At 41.3% G+C, this 19,847-nt stretch overlaps 2 protein-coding genes across 2 annotated transcripts in view; one reads left to right on the forward strand and one right to left on the reverse strand.

The window, feature by feature from the left end:
* LOC131125259 (zinc finger protein Aiolos-like) overlaps positions 1–6,338 on the reverse strand; it is an 18,600-nt gene extending 12,262 nt beyond the window's left edge. The window contains exons 1-5 of the mRNA XM_058066622.1: positions 4,682–6,338; positions 4,411–4,466; positions 2,711–2,821; positions 2,014–2,081; positions 1,849–1,923 (exon numbers count right to left, since the gene is read on the reverse strand). Of these exons, the coding sequence (XP_057922605.1) occupies positions 1,849–1,923; positions 2,014–2,081; positions 2,711–2,821; positions 4,411–4,466; positions 4,682–4,822 (451 nt within the window). The 5' untranslated portion in view covers positions 4,823–6,338. The remainder of the gene's footprint in view (positions 1–1,848; positions 1,924–2,013; positions 2,082–2,710; positions 2,822–4,410; positions 4,467–4,681) is intronic.
* The window catches only part of LOC131125276 (insulin-like growth factor-binding protein 4), a 26,781-nt gene continuing 11,979 nt past the window's right edge, over positions 5,046–19,847 (forward strand). Inside the window, exon 1 of the mRNA XM_058066668.1 lies at positions 5,046–5,739. Coding sequence (XP_057922651.1) covers positions 5,382–5,739 — 358 coding nt within the window. The 5' untranslated portion in view covers positions 5,046–5,381. The remainder of the gene's footprint in view (positions 5,740–19,847) is intronic.

Raw genomic sequence — 19,847 nt, forward strand, 5'->3', positions numbered from 1 at the left:
TGAATTTTGTGCATCATTCACACTTTTTCAAAGAGTAAAACAGTATAGTATACAATAGTATATTTGAACACATATTTATTTCCCTTGTCTGTCCATTACAACAGGAGAAAACAAGTTAATATGAGTTAGCTAACAATACATGTCATTGGGACACACCTATTTGGACTACCAAGTCCTCTAAAAAACCTCTACCAAGTTTGCATGGTTTGATATCCATGCCGGGATCATGCATGAACACGTATACTGATGATTACATGTCATCTGGCTGTATTTTGAGGATTAAAAACACTACCCAAACGTCTTCCATCAACAACAGCAGCACAGATGCAACAAAAACACTTAAGATGTGGTCGTCCTGCTGCTCCAATCACCTTGCTTTAGGAAACGTATGCAAAAGTAAACGATGTTTCCTGGGAGAGGCCAATACATGTTTTGTGTTATCAGATTTAGAGCTGGAAAAGGATGACAAGACAAGCAAATGGCACCAATCTGGTAGCACAAAACTTAGGATCCGGTCACACAAACTTGACAGATGCGCCAGGCCCAGAGGAAGCATTTGCAAGATCTCTCTATGAGCAACCCGTGCATCAACCACGTTCCATCCAAAAACCACAGCATGGTCTCTGCAGCGACAGGCGACGAGCGGCCCCTCGCTCTGTGGTAAACGCTCAGAGGTGCTACGGAAACTTTGCAGTGCCTCAGTGCAGTCAACCACATCTATGATGCACAAGTGGAGCACGGCTTTCGGAAGCTGGATTTTTAAAATGAAACTCCATAAACATTCACCTAGCGGTTCGGTCCAAAGACCTCAAGTCTTTTTTGATGCGTTTCTGAGTAAATTCAGCAGCGTACCAGCAGGAGAAACACCGGAGATCAGCTTTTGGTGTCAAAATAACCTTCTGCTTTTTAACTAAAGAAAACCAGCGCTCATTGCAACAAAGATGACAGATGACCAAATATTATTCTTTGAAGTAGAGCATTAGCCTTTTAAGAAAAGCTCGTGTCGACTTTCGATATGGACAGGAAGTTCATGAAGCACACATAATCACGGGTCCTTTAGGGAGCGCAAGTAGCCAATGCCACGTCTGTCTTGTTTTGTTGCATCACTGAGTTGTAACCTAAATGTAAGAGCGATAGGCTGCGGAATCGGCGACGCCGCACTGACGACGCTAATGAGAAGTGAGCCTTTGAAATCTACATGCATATACAACGCTACGCTGACGTGGCGTCAATTCGGGGTCTTCCACACTCTCTTACTTTCTCCTTCTCTGCTGAGCTGTCATCAGATGCTCTTCTGCCACCTTGTGGTCGTTTTTATGGCTTGAAATTGCTCTGAAGTGAAATTCATTAAGTTGGAGTTTGGAGTTGCGTCATCCGCCGTTCGTGATTATTCATTCATTCATTCGTTTTCCACCGCTTATCCTCACCAGGGTCGTGGGTATGGTGGAGCCTATCCCAGCTGTCTTGGGCGAGAAGCGGGATCCACCCTGGACTGCTGGCCAGCCAATCACAGGGCACATATAGACAAACAACCATTCACACTCACATTCATACCTATGGACAATTTGGAGTCGCCAATTAACCTAGCATGTTTTTGGAATGTGGGAGGAAACCGGAGTACCCGGAGAAAACCCACGCATGCACGGGGAGAACATGCAAACTCCACACAGAGATGGCCGAGGGTGGAATTGAACTCGCGTCTCCTCGCTGTGACATAAAAATTATTTTTGGTATTGAATGAGTAAAAGCTCTCTGAACAACAAATCCTAGATTTGTGTTAAATGTTTTCTAATGATCCATCCAAACTTTCAGAAATGTCGTGGCACCGAAATGTATGATAGAGCCCACCTTCAACACACTGCAAGATGGCGCTGTTCTCTTTCTCCTCCAGCGGCTCTGCATCCACACTGGCAGTGTATCTGTCTGAAAAAGACACACATAACAGACATAATACCCACAAATATGACGATGTTAGTCCACTTCAGCACTAAACGGAAGGAACAAGACACTCACTCATCCCATTTCTGTCCGGGGGGATACATCCAGGATTCTTGTCTGTGTTCATGATGGAAAACGTTGCTCTGTAAAGAGAAGTACACCATGTTGGATTCAAAAGAGATCAAGTAGATCCAGTCCAGGTAGTTTGGTGTTTCATTTTCACTCATCAAAAATAAGGAACATTGTTCTGACTGGTGTGAAAGCCTAAAAAAAGCTCCTTTTCAGCATAACTAAGATGGTAGAAAGATCATGGTTGATTGCTCGACCCTGTCACCACATGTAGATGAAGTTCACTGCACAAGTATTTCCTGCTGTGCTTGCACCCAAATGTGTAAAATAACTTTCCACGGCATCAGCCACCAACGCTTGTCAAATAATTCATGATTTCAGACGCTTTTACACAATTTTGTTTGAATTTTTAACATGTCACAAAAGTTGTGTGTTATAGTCTCAATGACAGCTTTTCAATATGATTAAAATACAATACTCTAAAATATAAAAAATATATATATTTATAAAATATATAGTATATATAAAATAATATGAAAATATTCATATAAATATACATATATTTAAATGAATTATACAATCCTCACTGGTGACATGGTGAAATGTATTACTTTTTTGCGAATGACCAAAAAGCTGACCCTAAAAATGCCACTTAAATACTGCACCAATTTGGTTGGAAAGCATGAGCAAGTCCAAGTCTTACCTGCTGTGCGGTGTGCAGCCGGAGATGTTGGAGGGGAAGATTCCACCTTCCACCACTTTCTGCGAAGAAGGAATGACTGCAACATCACCACGCAGGGTCCGGGAGAGATCCCTTAAAGGGGCAAGAGCACGTTTCAAACGAGGTGGTCCGAAAACATTCAAACTCACATTTAAATGTATATTTAAATAACCCATAGACTTTTCCATAGTGAATATACAAACATTTGCAGCATAACACATTTTGTCGACCGGCAATTGTAGCAAAACGTAACGTGGTTGGAAAGGCGTGTGCATCACAAGGAGCAACACCGCCATCTTGTGGTTCACACTAACTCCTTCACGTAAGACGTAAGAGGGGTTTTAAAGCTGTATTATGAACAAACTTAACCAGGATACCATATAGACAAAAAGGCCCATGCATACTGTACTTTTACTCACTAACTCAAGTTCAAGTACATGTTACTATACCACAACATTTACAACAGGTAGACAATGTAACCAGTTTTATATTTGTATTTTTTGAACCACTGTGTTACACTGTAAAGGGCTTCCTCTTCCGGTCATGGGCGTTTCCCCCTTCATCTCGTCATCCCTGCGTTTCTTCCACCTAGTGGCCGTTTTTATGGCACGATAATTGCTCTCAAGACTAATTTATTGGCCTTTTGTGCAACAAAAACATATGTTGTTGAGATTACATTATTATTATTATTATTATTTATTATTACTTATCTTCTTTTGTGTCTGTTATTATATGGGAGCCAGGCAACGACATTTCGTTGGCAATTTCACTACTGTGTTTTTGTGCAATGACAATAAAGGGAGTCTATCTATCTATCTATCTATTAGGAGTTTGGATTCATAAAAACGACATTTTTGGTATTGAATGAGTTCAGCATGCTACCCCGACGAGATATTTTCCGAGGCGTGTTGTGCAAAATTGATATCGCTCTCACAAACGACAGGCAAGCCCCACACGGCAGACATGACTGTTTCCTGTTTGGCATGCCTGTGCAGCGAAGGAAAGGAAAGTGGGCGGGAGATGCTCGCCACAGGTGGCATGCTGCAATGGTACGAGCCAGAGGTGATTGGCTATGAAAGGCATTGACCAAATGGCAAAAAGATGTAACTGAAAGGACCACCAAAGCCTCCTGCATACCTTGACAAGGACGTTGTCCTCCGATTGTGGATCAACACATTTGCAATAAAAGTGACTGTAATCCTGAGAAACCTCACACTGTTATGTGCCACATTTGAACGTATAACGTGTATAGCTACGCACCAGTCAATCAATCAACCATAATGCAAGATGGTGAACAGATGCAGTGGAGGTCATGGTCTAGCCTTTAGCCTGGTCTTCAGGCGTGCTATAAACTAGTAGGCTAGATAATAAATATGAATAAAAGTCCAAAAATAACTACACAAACTCTATCAACACAAAGTAACTATCAAGAAAATAAACATTCCCTTGTCAGCAGTGCAAAATAAGTCATTAGAAGCAACTACTCTGGCTCACATTGGAATCCTGTGCCTTTTTTCTTGAGTTTGTGGCTATATTTGTGCACAGTAGCCACTATATATTTGACAAAATGAAGAGATGAGTATCAATCCATTACCCATAGTACCTACAGATATTGATGCTGGGGATATTTGGATGGCTTGGTGCACATGAATTGTATGAAGCAAACACTTTGAAGCACCCACCTGAGATGTAAGTGTTGGCGGCCGCCCATGGCCCACCGTGGCAAGCAGCCACCCGCCTGGAGGAAGAAACTCACAAAGGCAAGTAGAAGACATGCAAGGTTTCCATGGCAAAATGGAGGCGGGGGTGGGGTAGGGTGGGGAGGGGGGTGGTTGATTGGAAGGGACAAATTGATGCATACCGAATCTATGTATCTTTTAAAACCTTCTTAACCGAGTGGTTCATCATCCAAAACACACTTTTAACAAACTGGCTTGGGTTGTTCAAACTTACCCTGCACTTACTGGGGGGGTGGGGGTGGGGGTTCAGACTGTCAATTTCCCTTTTATTGCTTCCACTAGCAAAGGACAGCATGTGGTCTGAGGCCTGCAGACTCTTGCAAACGATGGGGCCAATGTGAGAGCGTTCTGTCATTCGCTTCTCTGTGCTGTTGTCAAGGAAAGGAGGAAAGGACCAGCGGAGAGAGTCAAATTGTGTTTGTGAGCAGGAGAGTGAGAGCGAGAGAGCGAGAGAGCGAGAGCGAGAGCGAGAGAGCGAGAGTGAGTGAGGGCGAGCGAGGGCGAGAGAGCTTTTCTCTGCTAAGCCTTTCAGCTCCTCTCTCACTGTAGAAAGAGGCGTGTCCACTGGCCAGTATAAAGTCCAAAGAGAGCCACTCAACTTGAGCCATTCTTTGCATTGCAGACCCAGCAGTAGCAAGAGTCTACAGCTGTTGTTCACTTTGGTTTCGGCAACAAGACTCAAGACTCAAGTGGATATTCATTTTCTTCTCAACGAAGCAGACCAAGAGCACGCTTCTTTCTATTTCTGCCATGTTCCACTGAATCAGTACAGACGAGGCATTGTGTCCCTGCAATTGAAAATATCAAAGACCATCCTGGACAAGGAGTTTCTGTCAGACCCCCACTGTTGTTCTCCAATCTGCACCCCACTCTGAACAAAGAAGCGTAAAGGGACCGCAGATCCAGGTGCTGCCATGGTGCGTGGTGGCGGCGTGGCAGCCGCTCCATCCCGTTGGGGCCTGTGGGCTCTCTCAACTTTGACGTTGGCGGCGCTGTGCTTATCCGACCAGGCCATCCGCTGCCCGGTGTGTTCCGAGGAGAGGCTGGCCAGCTGTCAACTGCCGGACAACTGCGAGGAGACGGTGCGAGAGCCTGGCTGCGGCTGCTGCCCCACGTGTGCCCTCCTCAAAGGGGCGCACTGTGGCGTCTACTCGCCACGTTGCGGCACCGGCCTGCGCTGCTACCCCCCGCGGGGCATCGAGAGGCCGCTGCACTCGCTCATGCACGGCCAGGGCGTGTGCACCGATGAGAGAGAGGTGGAGGAAAACTCAGGTAAGCTGATGGGGTTTACTTTACCCAAAGTGGTGATATCTACACACACAGACCCCCCGTTGCCAGGAAAGGGGGCCCTGCAGCAGGTCATAGCTGGGGTGGGCGTGAGTGCTCAAGAGTGCGCTCTGTGCTCCTTTCGCCCTTTATTTGTGTTGAACTACGCAGGCTGGTGGTAGCGAGTGTGTGAGGATGCATGTGTGCCTAGCGGGAGGAGGCAACAACAGCAAGACTGTAATGGAGACTGTAAGAGCTCATTGCAATCAGTATGTCACTTGCTGCTTTTTCTTCCCTCCTAGCTAAATTCCCGATCATGATACATTTCATACATTTCCATTTGTATTTGTTGTTGCAGTTTTACGCAGGGCCTTATCTACAAACCCAGCCCCAGTTCAGTGGACTTTAATGCCTCCCTCCTGATGTAATAGTCTCTACTGTTTGTGGTCCTCAAACCAAACAAACCGTGTGACGTCCATTTCCATTATTCCGTGCAAGTGTCACATTCTTTTATTGGAGCCAGGCCACCCCCTCCGATGATGGACTGGTAAAAGGTACAGGCTCTCAGCTCCAGCCAGAACAACAAAGAGTTCGATCGGTCATTATAAAACTCCCAGGACACTCATCTCCAGTGCAGCATCTGTTTCCACTGCCCCCCCCCCCCACTCCCCACCTCCAAGCCCTAACAAGCCTTCGAGTGCATCGCCCACCGCGTCCAGCTCCTGCAGGAGGATGAGCTCATCGGCACTCTTTCTGCCAGAGCTGAAATGAGAGCCTTGTGCTCTCAGTGCACGGCCAGCGTAGGTTAGGCCGGCACATAGCGTGACTAAATGGAATCAGAAAGGAGAGCAGAGCTGTTAGAGGATGAAAAAAAGCACTGCCCAGATCGCTGTAGAGAAATGGCAAATTTAACTCGAGTGGGATATTGTACACGCGGAGGGCTGACCTCTACCTTGAAGGGATCGTTTGCTGAGTTCAAAAGTTCAGTTTTTGATGTTCTGTAATCCGACTACTTTGTTCTGCGAGGCTCCACCACGCTTTTCCTTACCCTTGGAGCCTGTCATAACAAAGCTGTGCCTGATACACTGTAAATCAATTCTTCTGGGCAGCAGCTCAGATCCACCGCACAGGAATGGTTTGTATAAATCACAGCGGTAGAGAGAGACAATCAACAACAAAACAAAAAGCACGAGAGGAAGAAAAGGCAACTGCAGTCAAAAAGTTACCTCGCTCCTGCTAACACACTGGTTCAAAGTAGAAGGACAAGACGAAACTATTTTGCCATAAATGCGTACTCGTCAGAATTTGCATTTGGGAACATGGTCAAATAGGCTGCACGCTGCCTCACAGCTAGGAGACCCGAGTTCAATTCCACCCTCTGGGTTTTCTCCGGGTACTCCGGTTTCCTCCCAAAAACATGCTAGGTTAATTGGCGACACCAAATTGTCCATAGGTATGAATGTGAGTGTGAATGGTTGTTTGTCTATATGTGGCCTGTGATTGGCTGGCCACCAGTCCAGGGTGGACCCCGCCTCTCGCCCCAAGACAGCTGGGATAGGCTCCAGCACCCCCGCAACCCTTGTGAGGATAAGAGGTAGAAAATGAATGAACATAGTCAAATACAGTTTTCTTAATCTGTTGCCCAAAGTACCTCTAAAATCATTTTACCTTAAGAAACGATGTAAATCCAAATAATTCGCCCCAGACACCCAAAAATATTTAAATAGTTTTACCTGCAGAAAATGAATAAAAGCAAGGACATTGTGAGTGAATGCTAAAGCTAAACTGAAATATCCTAGAACTGTGCTGAAACCTATTCACCGACTGAGGATGGAACCAGCAACCATCAGGTTGGGAGACAACCACGCTACTCCCCGAATAGCCAGAATGTTTCCTGTGATGTTAAATCTACAATTAATTTCCACCAACAGGGGGCGACATTGAAAGTGTCCATTCATTTTCAATGGGAGAAAATGTCACAGAAAATATTGAATTATGGAAAGTGGGGGAGTTTTTAGATAAGTCCTGATGGACTACCTGTCCTGTTGAGAGGACAAAAAAACAACAACAAAAAAACAGGCAGTATTTGAAATGTTGGAAACTGCAAACTGAATTTTCAAATGTGCCAACAAGTTGAATGATTACAGCTGGAGTGAGGATCGAACCAGCAACCATAGGTTTGGAAATGACCGCTCTACTTTCTGAGCCATGCGACCCTGTCGTATAAGCAGAATGTCACAGTAGTGGATAGTTTTTCCGCCAGTACTGGGTGCCAAATAAATTGGCCATTCATTTACTAGGAATGGTTGTTTCTCAACCTGAGGGTTGCTAGTTCAGTCCCTGATCCCGCTGTAATGATTCAACTTATTCATGCATTTCAACATTTCAAATTCGGAATTTTTTATGTGAACCGCTTCAGACCATTGCAACGTCAAAATGTGCAGTTCATTCAGAACATGTAGGCTCTATATCAGAAAAATTCCATAATTCAATATTTTCTGTGATATTTTTCCCATTGAAAATGAATGGACAATTTCAGTGCTACCCCAAATTGGTGCAAAAAAAAAAAAAAATCAGCACATGGTGGCATGACGCAGGCCAAAGAGTTGTCTCCCAACCTGGTGGTTGCTGGTTCCATGCTCAGTCAGTGAGTACATTTCATTTCAGCAATCGCATCCATGACATTTATTTTTGTTCGTATTTTTTGTGTCGCGAATGGATGAATTGGATTGACATTATTTCCGATGGGAAAAAACTGCTTTCGTTATTGTCCATTTCTGTTTATAGCTGACCTTTTGGAACAAAGACAAAAACCGAGGTCCTGGAAAATACTTTCTGCAGTGCAGCCTCTCTTTTCTTCTTTTTGGCTCAAAGTTAAAATACCGGAAATGTATGGAAAACTGTCTCAACAGGAAGGCGAGGGGAAAGAATGGCAAAGGAGTGTTGACAGGTATGGATAGAAGCAGGTCACAACATCCCATAATAAAGGGTTGTCAGGCTCAGTCACAACACTTTGTTATACACCTTTGACAGAAACACGTTTCTCTCCTTCACGTGCTGACCATCAGTTCATAAATTCCACCCAATTTGCATTGTAACCAATTTCCAAGCACCATCTGCTTCCCAGGACTAATGTTTAAAACAGATGTGTGACAGCAGCTTCTCTCTTTGAAAGTCTGTCATTCCGAGGACTCGGAATCAACAAGTCAATAAGTGTGTGTTGGCATCCGAGTCTTCACTGCTGTCATATTATTATACGCACAGGTGGTCCAGATACCGAGATTAACTTCGAAGTCACCCACACTGTACACAGAACACATGAAGTCATAAAAAGATGAACCCGAAGAAGGAAATACAAGAGTAACAGTAGCTACTTGTAACTCCAGTAACTCCTTGGTATCATGCTAAAATACTGTCTGGCTAGTCTGGAAGGATGACCCCCTCCCACATCTCCTTGGAATCTGTGACCCCTTTAGCGTTCATTAGCATTCAATCATCGGTATCTAAGAGAAGAGTCCTCCCTCTGAGCTTTTTATGTTCTTCTTCACTTCCACGATGATGGCTTTCCTTTTCTTTGCCACACATCCACTTGGGGTGCATAGTGAAGTATAAAAAATTAACTGATAAGTGATGTTGTTTTTCCTTAGCACGTTCTTGTGCCGCATGTATTCGACTGTAACGAGTTCCCGAGCGAGACTCATGTTTACCAAGCAAATTTGCATTTTCAATTTCATTATGAGAGCGTGTCCTCGTCAACTGAGGACCACCTGTATTTCCACATAGATCCAGAGGTCATTGGGTGAAAAGTTGAACGTTCTGAGCAAAGCATAGAAGAAGATAGCTTCAAGCATTTACTTGATGTAGGATAACCTCTTGGGTGTATTCTCCTGGTATTGATCGAAGGTTTCATAAGCCTCTCAGTGTCTTGTGTATTTGCTTAACTTTGGGTTGTGCAGCGCATTTGCACAGCTGTGGCTCTTATGGTGAAGTAAGTGTGATCAGCTACTTGCTGTCCTTTGCTACGATTGGACCCCCGTCTATGGTTGGAGCTGGGAGATCCACAAACAATCCAACATTGAACTCTCAGGAACACAGTGAATCCCCAGGAGTCGGGAGGTCAGCCATGAACTCGCTACAAAAACAATACAGGGGAAAAAAACCAAACATGAATTATATACACATTCCGAAAAGTCGATCTGAGGCATTTATCCGCTTCAAACCATTCCACCAGCAAAATGTTCAGCTCAGTCAGGACATCTATCAGGTCTTTCCTAAATATTCCCACATTTTCCCCAAATCAACATGACTGAAATTTTCCCCATTGAAAATGAATGGACAATTTCAATGTCACCTCCTATTGGTGGAAATCCATTTTATATTATGTAACAACAGTCCAGGGTGGACCCCGCCTCTTTTTCAAAGTCAGCTGGGATAGGCTCCAGCATACTGCCGCGACCCTGGTGAGGAAAAGCGCTATAGAAAATAGACGTAACATAATAGATCTTAGACATCTTGCCTATTCTGAGCATGGAGGCATGGCTCAGAGTGGCCATCTCCCAACCTCATGGGTGCTGGTTCAATTCTGAGATGGAGGCAATTTATTCCTCGGATATTTCTACATTTCATTTCAGCTTCAGCATTCGATATCTACTAAATTTCCTTCATCTAATTTTTATTTTGGCTGCATGGTGGCTAGTGTGCAGGCCTCACAGCTAGAAGACCCGAGTTCAATTCCACCCGCGGCCATCTCTGTACGGGCCTTGCATATTCTCTCTGTGCATGCGCATTGGTACTCCGGTTTCCTCCCCCATTCCCCCCCAAACATGCCAGGTTAAGTGGCCACTCCAAATTGTCCATAGGTATGAATGTGAGTGTGAATGGTTGTTTGTCTATATGTGCCCTGTGATTGGCTGGCCACCAGTCCAGGGTGTACCCCGCCTCTCGCACCAAGACAGCTGGGATAGGCTCCTCCTAGAAAATGAATGAATAAATAAAACTAATTGTTCTATTGTAAAAGTGCTACGTGTTTATATCTTTGGGTGCATGGAGCTGATTCATGGAATTCGGGACCTTGTGGAAGAGATTATCAAGAAAGAAGATGTTTGATTGTATTTACCAGATGGGTACATTTCTATATTTACGATTCAAGGAACAGAGGGTTTGTGTGTTCTATGAGCTGACGTTATGTATTGTCCCAATTGCCCGCTTTTGTGGTGTGGTTTGTGAATGAAGTGTGTGTTTGATACTTATTTCCAGATATCCCCACACACCAATCAAAATATGTAAGACCACTGAACAGTTTAGGCTGTGGAGGGATTTGTGGCCCAGAACGGACTGTGCTTTAGTCGTTATTCAAGTGCTTCTTGTCACTTTGTGTTGTATTGTTTCGATGTGAGATTTAATCATTTGATCTACAACGACTCCTAAAAACGGATCTGTTTTCATATGCCCTGTCGATGTCTACACCACAGCTATATTTATTTGTGTTGGAGTAATAGCGGTTCTTTGGTTTTATTTAAGTTAAATGAAAAGCAGCTTTTTCTTTGTTCATTTCCACTGCGGTCATTAGTTCTCCCCTGAAATGCAGTAGTGTCATCAGAAAATAATACTAACATTCACACATGACATCTGCAAGACCAGGAAACACTTGGATTTTCTAGCCTACCAGATGCCATTGTGGGAATTTTCCATCTATTTAGTCCTCGACTTCTTCTTCTTATTATTACGCCTGATTTTCTGTGCACATGTACGTGTTTCAGGTGGTGGAGTGGTCGTCTCCATATTGCTACACTGCACTTCAGAATTCTCACGCAAATTCACAAGTGCTTCAACTAGTTTATATAGACATTTTATAAAGATGGTCACAGTACACCGCAAACTAGTATTTCCAAGCATGATGATGTACTGCTTCCAGTTTGTTAAGTGGTAGAAAAGCAACCCCTGATGCCACACTGTTCTCATTGACTTCATTCCTGGAAGATAGTTCACTCCTTCTTAGGAAGGAGTCCACTGCACAGTATACTGAATGAATACTTTTAATGATGCTTCTCAGCATTCTGCTTCCTCATCTTACCTTGTAAAAACTAAATACAAACATATGCTCATACTGTTTCTTAAACTAGCCTTAGCGTCCTTGTTCTGTTATAAATGTAATAGTTACATATTTATAGTCAATGTAGTGGAAGGTTTCCAGTTCCAGAGCTTTGTGTTCTTTTTATTGTCGTGCTGCTGTTCTCGGATGTAGAAAACTTAGTGTATGTCCGTTATGTATTCCATGTGCTTTAGAGTCTAGTTGGTTGGACCTTCAATAATGTCCAATTCCTTGATAGCAAACAACTTTAGCTTCTTCATGCCACACATTTCATTTTAATACGGTGTTGGTATTTCTTCCGTACAGTGCATGGCCCCATGTTTACATCCACTTCCACCTCGTTTGATTGCAAAATGCCAGCCACCAGTTGCTTTGTCAAGACAACATCCAGTTCATCTGCTTCTCCGCTTTTAGGTATTAATCTCCACGGGTTTAAATTGGAGCCCAGTCACCATCATTCATGCATGTGCTTGGATCTGACTCATCCACTACATTTTATCTCTTGTTTTTCTTCCTTCTTGAGAGATGAATTTCTTAAAAATCCTGGCACTGATATTCCTAACAATTTGTTCTGTTTATCAATAGAAATGTTGTTTTTTTTGGATGATTTTAAAAATAAAATGATGTTTATTCTTTGTCATGCAATCTTTTACATCTGTCTGTGGACTTTTTTGGCTTGCTCTGCAATCTCCCTTTGTTGCTCTGAAATCTCTTTTCGTTCCTCCAATTTCTCCTTTGTTATCTCTGGAATAGCTTGTCCATCATTAGCTTGTGAAAGGCCGCAAGGAAAATTTTCACTGCTGCAGCTGTAATCCCTTCCATCTCTCCTTCCTGAGTCTTATTCTGCTCATTGGACAGGATCTGGTGCTTGTTTCCCAATCTGATGGTTCTTAGTTATTATCAATCCCGCTGTTTCAAATGCCACCATTTTTAGTCTGCTAAAAACAAATTAAGACAGACAGATTAAAGGGTGCCTTCAATAGCGAAAAATAATTTTGACATTTTCCATTACCGCAGTACTTTGGTACGTGACAAATAATAATAATAAATAAATAAATAAATAAATTTTAAAAATAAATGAATTAATAAGATGAAAAAATTAAACTTAAATTATATTACAAAGGCAGGAAGTGAAACAAACCCGGAACCCCCCCCCCCCCCCCCCCCCCCCCGACACTCTTCACACCCCACCTCTGCCTCATCCTGCCACTTTGTCACTCACTGTATGCGTTACAGAAACGCTCAGTTTGGACTCTTAGGAAAAACAATCAGACTGCACTTCCGGAATAACAAACAAAAAACAGACTGTGTACATATAGTTATATATAGTTATACTGTTTATTCTGTATATTTTGTATTTTCATTTTTTAATAGATGTGTCTGCACCTACTTCACCAAAACAAATTCCTAGTATGTGTTTGATCATACCTGCCAATAAAACCATTTCTGATTCTGAAATGTAACAGTTAGTGATTGTAAAAGTACCAGATGGAGGGGTAGGATTTAATAAGCTTTGCTTCTTCCTACTCCTTTTGGACATGTGGAACTGGGAACTGATTATGTGATGCATTCAATTGTAATCTGATGCATGTTCAAATGAAATAAAACCATTACCATTACATTCCACTTATTCAGGTGTGAGATTGGTCGTCTCCGGACCCAAGGGTTCAATCCCTTGTCTAGCAAACTGATATATTTGAACAATTATTCCTGGTTTCTACTCTGCAACATGTCAAATCCATTGAAAATGAACATTTAACATTACACGTAACATTCCACTTATGCTGTGCATGGCGGCATGGCTCAGTTTGTATGACCTGATCATCGGCTGAGGAATAGACTTCATCACATTTCTATGATATTTCAACATTTCATTTCAGTTCATATATTTCAGTTCAGCATTCACACACAATATCTACAGCTCTAGTATGATAAATCCTTTTATGTTCAGCTTCGATAACAAGTTGAAAAGAGCGGCCGCATGTGCCTTGTACTGTATTGCACCTCTACCAAATAAACTATCCCTGCCCTGTTCTCCGTGGATTCCCAACTAAAAACACATTATACACCTGCTTTTCTGTTTTGACATCAGTTGGATGAGAGGTGTCCGGAGCAGCGTGCGGCAATTTAGCAGCGGGTTTCTTGCCTTTTGGGAGTTGCTGTTGATGTAATGTTGTGTTTTGACATTGATAAATAGCAGAACGAACTCCCATGTTTCACCGCCTTTTTACACAACATAGACTTTACACCAGACTTGGATCTGGGTTACTTGGCGGGCAACTGGTGTTGAGTGACAACATTTCTGCTTTTTTAACGAAAGTGTGGACAAGTTTACAATGCTGTGCAACAACTAAAACGGCTAATAGGATGCTAACAGTGAAATTTTGTGATTAATAACTAGCCCAAAACTACTAGACAAGCACAAAAACAATATTGGAGCAACCTGGGGCATACTAAATAGTATTATCAGGAAAAGTAACAAGAAGACAGACTACCCTAATTATTTCATGGTGGGAAACACCTGTAATGATGATATGTACGAAACAGTTGAAAAGTTCAATATTACTACTTAATTATTATTAAGTATTATTACAACATTATTATTACTACTGTCAATATTGGTCCCAAAGTAGAAGAAGGGATTCCGAAACAAAGGACAAGTGAGGAAAGGAATGAAACAATAGAAAGGAATCCTAATTCTGTTTCTGACAGATGTAATAAAAAAGGAAATCATCGACATTGTCAAAAATTGTAAAGCAAAAACATCAACTGATTGTAATGGAATCAAAATGGACACTATAAAAACGGGAGTTAACGAGATCGTAGAACCGCTGATGTACATCAGTAATTTATCTTTTCAGACCGGAAGATTTCCCCAAGAAATGAAAACAGCAAAGGTTGTTCCAATTTTTAAAAATGGTGATAAACACCAATTTACAAACTATCGGCCAGTCTCCTTACTACCACAATTCTCCAAAATTATTGAGAAGCTATTCAGCAACAGGCTGGATACATTTATTAATGCGAACAAATTACTATCAGAAAGTAGGTGTGGATACAGAGCTAACATGCCACTGATTAAAATTAGGGAGGAAATCCCTAACACTATAGATCATAGGAAGTGTGCAGCCGCAGTATTCATGGATCTGACAAAAGCCTTTGATACAATCAATCATGACATCCCAATAACTAAATTAGAAAGGTACGGAATAAGAGGATTAGTTCTGAACGGGGTCAAAAGCTACTTAGCGGACAGGAAGCAATACGTACAGCTAGGAGAATACACATCTGCAAGTTCATATATTACGTGCGGAGTTCCCCAGGGGTCAATACTGGCACCAAAACTGTTCAACTTGTACATCAATGATATCATCAAAGTTACGAAAGACTTAAAGCTGCTATTATTTGCGGATGATACCACTGCTTTTTGTTCTGGAGGGAGTACAGACGAAATCATTATGATGATAATAGATTGTCCTTGAACCTAAGTAAAACTAAAATCATGCTGTTTGGTAACAGCAGAAAGGACACGCACCAGCAAATACAAATAGACGGTGTAGACATTGAAAGGGTGAACGAAAATACATTTCTGGGGATCACAATAGATGAAAATATGAGCTGGAAACCTCATATTACAAATATACAACATAAGGTGGAATATTTATAAGGAATATATTTAAGGAATATTTCAGTATTGAACAAAGCAAAATTTGTTCTCAATCAGAAATCACTCCACACTCTTTATTGCTCTCTGGTTCTACCATATCTAATTTATTGTGTGGAAATATGGGCTAATAACTATAAAAGCAATCTTCACTCACTAAATGTACTGCAAAAAAGGTCAGTAAGGATAATTCATAATGCCGCCTACTGAGAACATACTAACTCCTTATTTCTAAAATCACAAATACTTCAACTTGCTGATATAGTTCATCTTCAAACAGCTAAAATAATGCATAAGGCTAAAAATAAGCAATTAGCTAAAAATGTCATCCAATACTTCTCTACAAGAGAGGAGAAATATGATCTCAGGGAAGAAGTACATTTGAAACACTTCTATGCTAGGACTACGTTATGCTAGCCATAGCATTTCAGTATGTGGAATCAAACTATGGAATGGATTGAGTAAGGAAATCAAACAATGCACAACGATGAGCCAATTCAAGAAACAATACAAGCAGTTGATGTTTGCTAAATACAAGGATGAAGAGTCTTGAACCAGTCATGATGTGCTATATATATCACTATATTGACAGTTAATAATAATTGTGGTGTTCACAAACCCAGGTTTCACCGTACTTGTGTTGAACTTGCTACACGTTTTGAGGGTGGACTTACTGTCAAATCAAGTGTTTCTGTTTAGCATTTTCAAAACACATCAACTGTAGTGGAATCTTGGTGAAAAAACGTTATCAGTGAGCCATAAAGACATGAACATGTACTACACTACCGCTCAAAAGTTTGGAATCACTTGCAAATTTCTTTGTTTTCCAGAGAAAAACACATTTTCATGCATTTCACAAACAATTTTATCCATTTCACAATTAAATTGAATCAGATGATTTTCAAAGAAGATGTACATTTTTGCATAGAGGCCTACTATCAACAACTGTCAGTCCTCTGCATCAATCACCTGGTATGGCTGCCAATCCAAGTTCATCATTTTATAAGGCTAATAGATTATTAGAAAAGCCATCTAAAAATCTAAACTAAAAACTAAAATCTCTTACCATGCTGTTAACTACTCCCTTCAGAGAGCAGCACAAACTGGGTCTAACAAGGACAGAAAAACGATGCACAACTGTGCAAGAAGACAAATATCTGAGTGTGCAGTTTAAGACAAAGACGCCTCACAGGTCGTCACCTGGAAGCTGCACTGAAGAGTACCCGTCAAACACCAGGGTCAGTATCACCAGTGAAGCGGCAACTTCAGGATGCTGGACTTCATGGCAGGACTGCCAAGAAAAAGCCGTATCTCAGACTGGCCCAAAAAATGTCCAAAAGATCCCAAACTTTTGAACGGTAGCGTGTATATATACCGTATGTATACGGTGTATGTTGCTCCTGTATTATCACTAGCGATAGGTAATGATAACGGTACTTTTCTAGGTTTTGGTTCCTAAAGGCCTGTCCCTGTGGAGTGTCATGGTGCCGCTGCTAACAACATTCAATTCACACACCAAGAAGACGAAGCCGTGCGCGATGCCATGTTTAAACCAACAAGGGGACAAATGAAAGCAGAAAGTGCACATTGTGTGAAAGCTAATCTACCCCACAATCGAGATATTTTTCCCAATGCCTGTGATGAGCAGTGTAAACAAGAACAAAACGAGAAGTCATTTAAACATATATTAAAACATTACCTACAACACGAAAGAGCTGAAGAAAGTTGTATTATCCGGCTGGTAGCTTCTGTAAGGAAAGGCTTCACAGCTAATAGCATGTGGCTAACTAGCTAGCTAACCATAAGCAATGAGCGGACTGATACGGACCTCTGACACCTCTGATAGCAGAGCTTCAGGCTATAAAATCAATCCTCCAAAAATACAGATACTGGGATACTTGAGTCATTTGAAATATTGACTAAACGGCATGCTGTTGTTGAATAGAAATTAATGAATTACTCTGGTGTCTTATATTCTTTATTTTATGAGTTTTGTTATGATTTGAAATACACTGCTTGTTCAAATGTACCCAACACGTTAGGTGTATTTACACCAACTATCAGCATCAGATTGCTGATATCACCGATACCAGCCTGAATTCGGAAATGAAATCTTCAAAGCTCAAAGCAATTCAATGACCACCATCAAAAAGACAGAAGATGTAAATGTAGTACACGGAAAAGTTTGCATCACTTTCTTTTGCACTTTGTAGTCTGTCATGAATCTGTAAAGGTAGAGGTATATTTAAAGACATAAATCTGTAAAGGTAGAGGTATATTTAAAGACATAAATCTGTAAAGGTAGAGGTATATTTAAAGACATGAATCTGTAAAGGTAGAGGTATATTTAAAGACATCAATCTGTAAAGGTAGAGGTATATTTAAAGACATGAATCTGTAAAGGTAGAGGTATATTTAAAGACATAGGAGTATGTCAGGCTGGATTGAAATGTGTGCGTCATTAAGAGGAAGCATGACACAGTTTACATGTTGGAGAATTTTGTCAAATAACTGCAATGTTTATACATATACATAAATACATACGTATATACTATATGCACACACACACATATATACGCACGATATATAGTATATACATATATATAAATATATATACTATACTATACTATTATATATATAAAATAGTATAAAGTGAACATCTGAAGAGAAAAGTAATAATAGTATATATATGTTTATAGAGAGCAAATAAATGTAATTAGTAAATTAACATTTATTACCACAATAACACACACTAAAGTAAAGTAGCCAAAAGCGGTCCAGGTATTGATTCCCAGGTACCGGTACTGTATGGGTTGAAATGTGAAAGGTCGTCATCCCAAATGATCCCAATGGTAAAGGTGTTTGACAACACAAAATGCACTTTTTAAATGAAACACTGTACGCTATTTATAAATATTACTGACTTGTACTAAATGAGATGCTTTGACCAAACAAAATCCACAAATGATGCTGAATCACTGTAATATCCATGAATGTCACTTGCGGAGCATACTGAACAGACCAGCGGTCCTTCTGTCCTTCATAGTGGTTTCAAAGTACAGTATAGATAATCACATCATTCGTGTCATTTTGTCTACAACACAGCAAATTTGTCATTTCTTTTCGACTTGAAATGAGGAATCGGCAGTTGATGAGAATATGTGTTTGCGTGACATCCCATGGTCTAAATCTAAAACCAAGAAACACCTTCATTGATCTTCATATAAATGCAGACGTCTCACCACAAAGTCTTCAAACGTCCTCACTGCGCTGGAATGAGGTTCTTTGAAGAGGGAACCAGGGTTAAATGGGACCACACTGAAGGGAAGTCAAGAGAGAATCCAGAGCAAACCACATTGCATTTGAAGCATGCCGGAGGCAGTCTAGTGGCCGCTGCTGTTTTTATGCCAATTCTAAATACATGCATTCAAGCCGCTCAAAGCCGCCTTATAGCTCTGCTGCTTAAAAATATGGCCGACAATATGCTGAGTCATGCTTTGGAACACAAGCAAATGCAGAAGAAGGAAGGGCAGGAAAAAGTGAGCTTGCGGGAAGAAGTAGGGTGCCTTCAGGAACAGGTGTGAGGAACATTAAAAACGGCAAGATTGGACGGAAGGAATTTGAAACGTTACTTCAACGCGTTAAGGGCAAGACAACCCAAGCTGAGAGCAAGCCGCAGATTGCATCAAGATCTTCTTGCAGAAGTTAGAACTTCACAGAGCATATCTTCAGAACCTTTAGCCATCTTGGTTTTAAATCAACACTTTGGTTATAAATGTCAGATGTCAGCAAAGTGTCTGGCAGACCTGAAAACAAACACACGCTGACCTTTGACCTCTGCTCTCCTGTGTCACATATCACTCAAGCTATGTAGGGCATGGGTGTCCAAAGCGCGGCCCGCGGCTGTTTTTTCGTTGGCCTGTGCTGCATTCTAAAAATAAAATTTAATAAGAAAAGAAAAATAAATGTTATTTTTCTTGCGTAAGCTTGAAACATTAAAGAAAAGAGATGTTTTTATTTAAATGGTAATGCTACAATAAACAATATGGACACAATATAGACACACACGTGTTGTCTCATCAATGTCACATGACTGCCACCTAGTGACAGTGTACAATACTACATATATCACAATGTCTTTGGATGCGCGTCTTCCTTCATGCTTGAAAATGCGTAATCCAGCAAAATATGTCAAATTTGCTTTAGAAAAAGAATTTTTGGACTATTAACAGCGATGATTTATTCAATATATTTTTGAAAACTATGACAGTGTGAAGCTGTAAAAATGGATTACTATAGAGGTGCCCAAAGTGTGTTTCTTTATTGGCCCACGGTACATTCTAAAAATATCATTTAACA

This window comes from Doryrhamphus excisus, chromosome 1 (assembly GCF_030265055.1).
Source record: "Doryrhamphus excisus isolate RoL2022-K1 chromosome 1, RoL_Dexc_1.0, whole genome shotgun sequence".
NCBI classification, from domain to species: Eukaryota; Metazoa; Chordata; class Actinopteri; order Syngnathiformes; family Syngnathidae; genus Doryrhamphus; species Doryrhamphus excisus.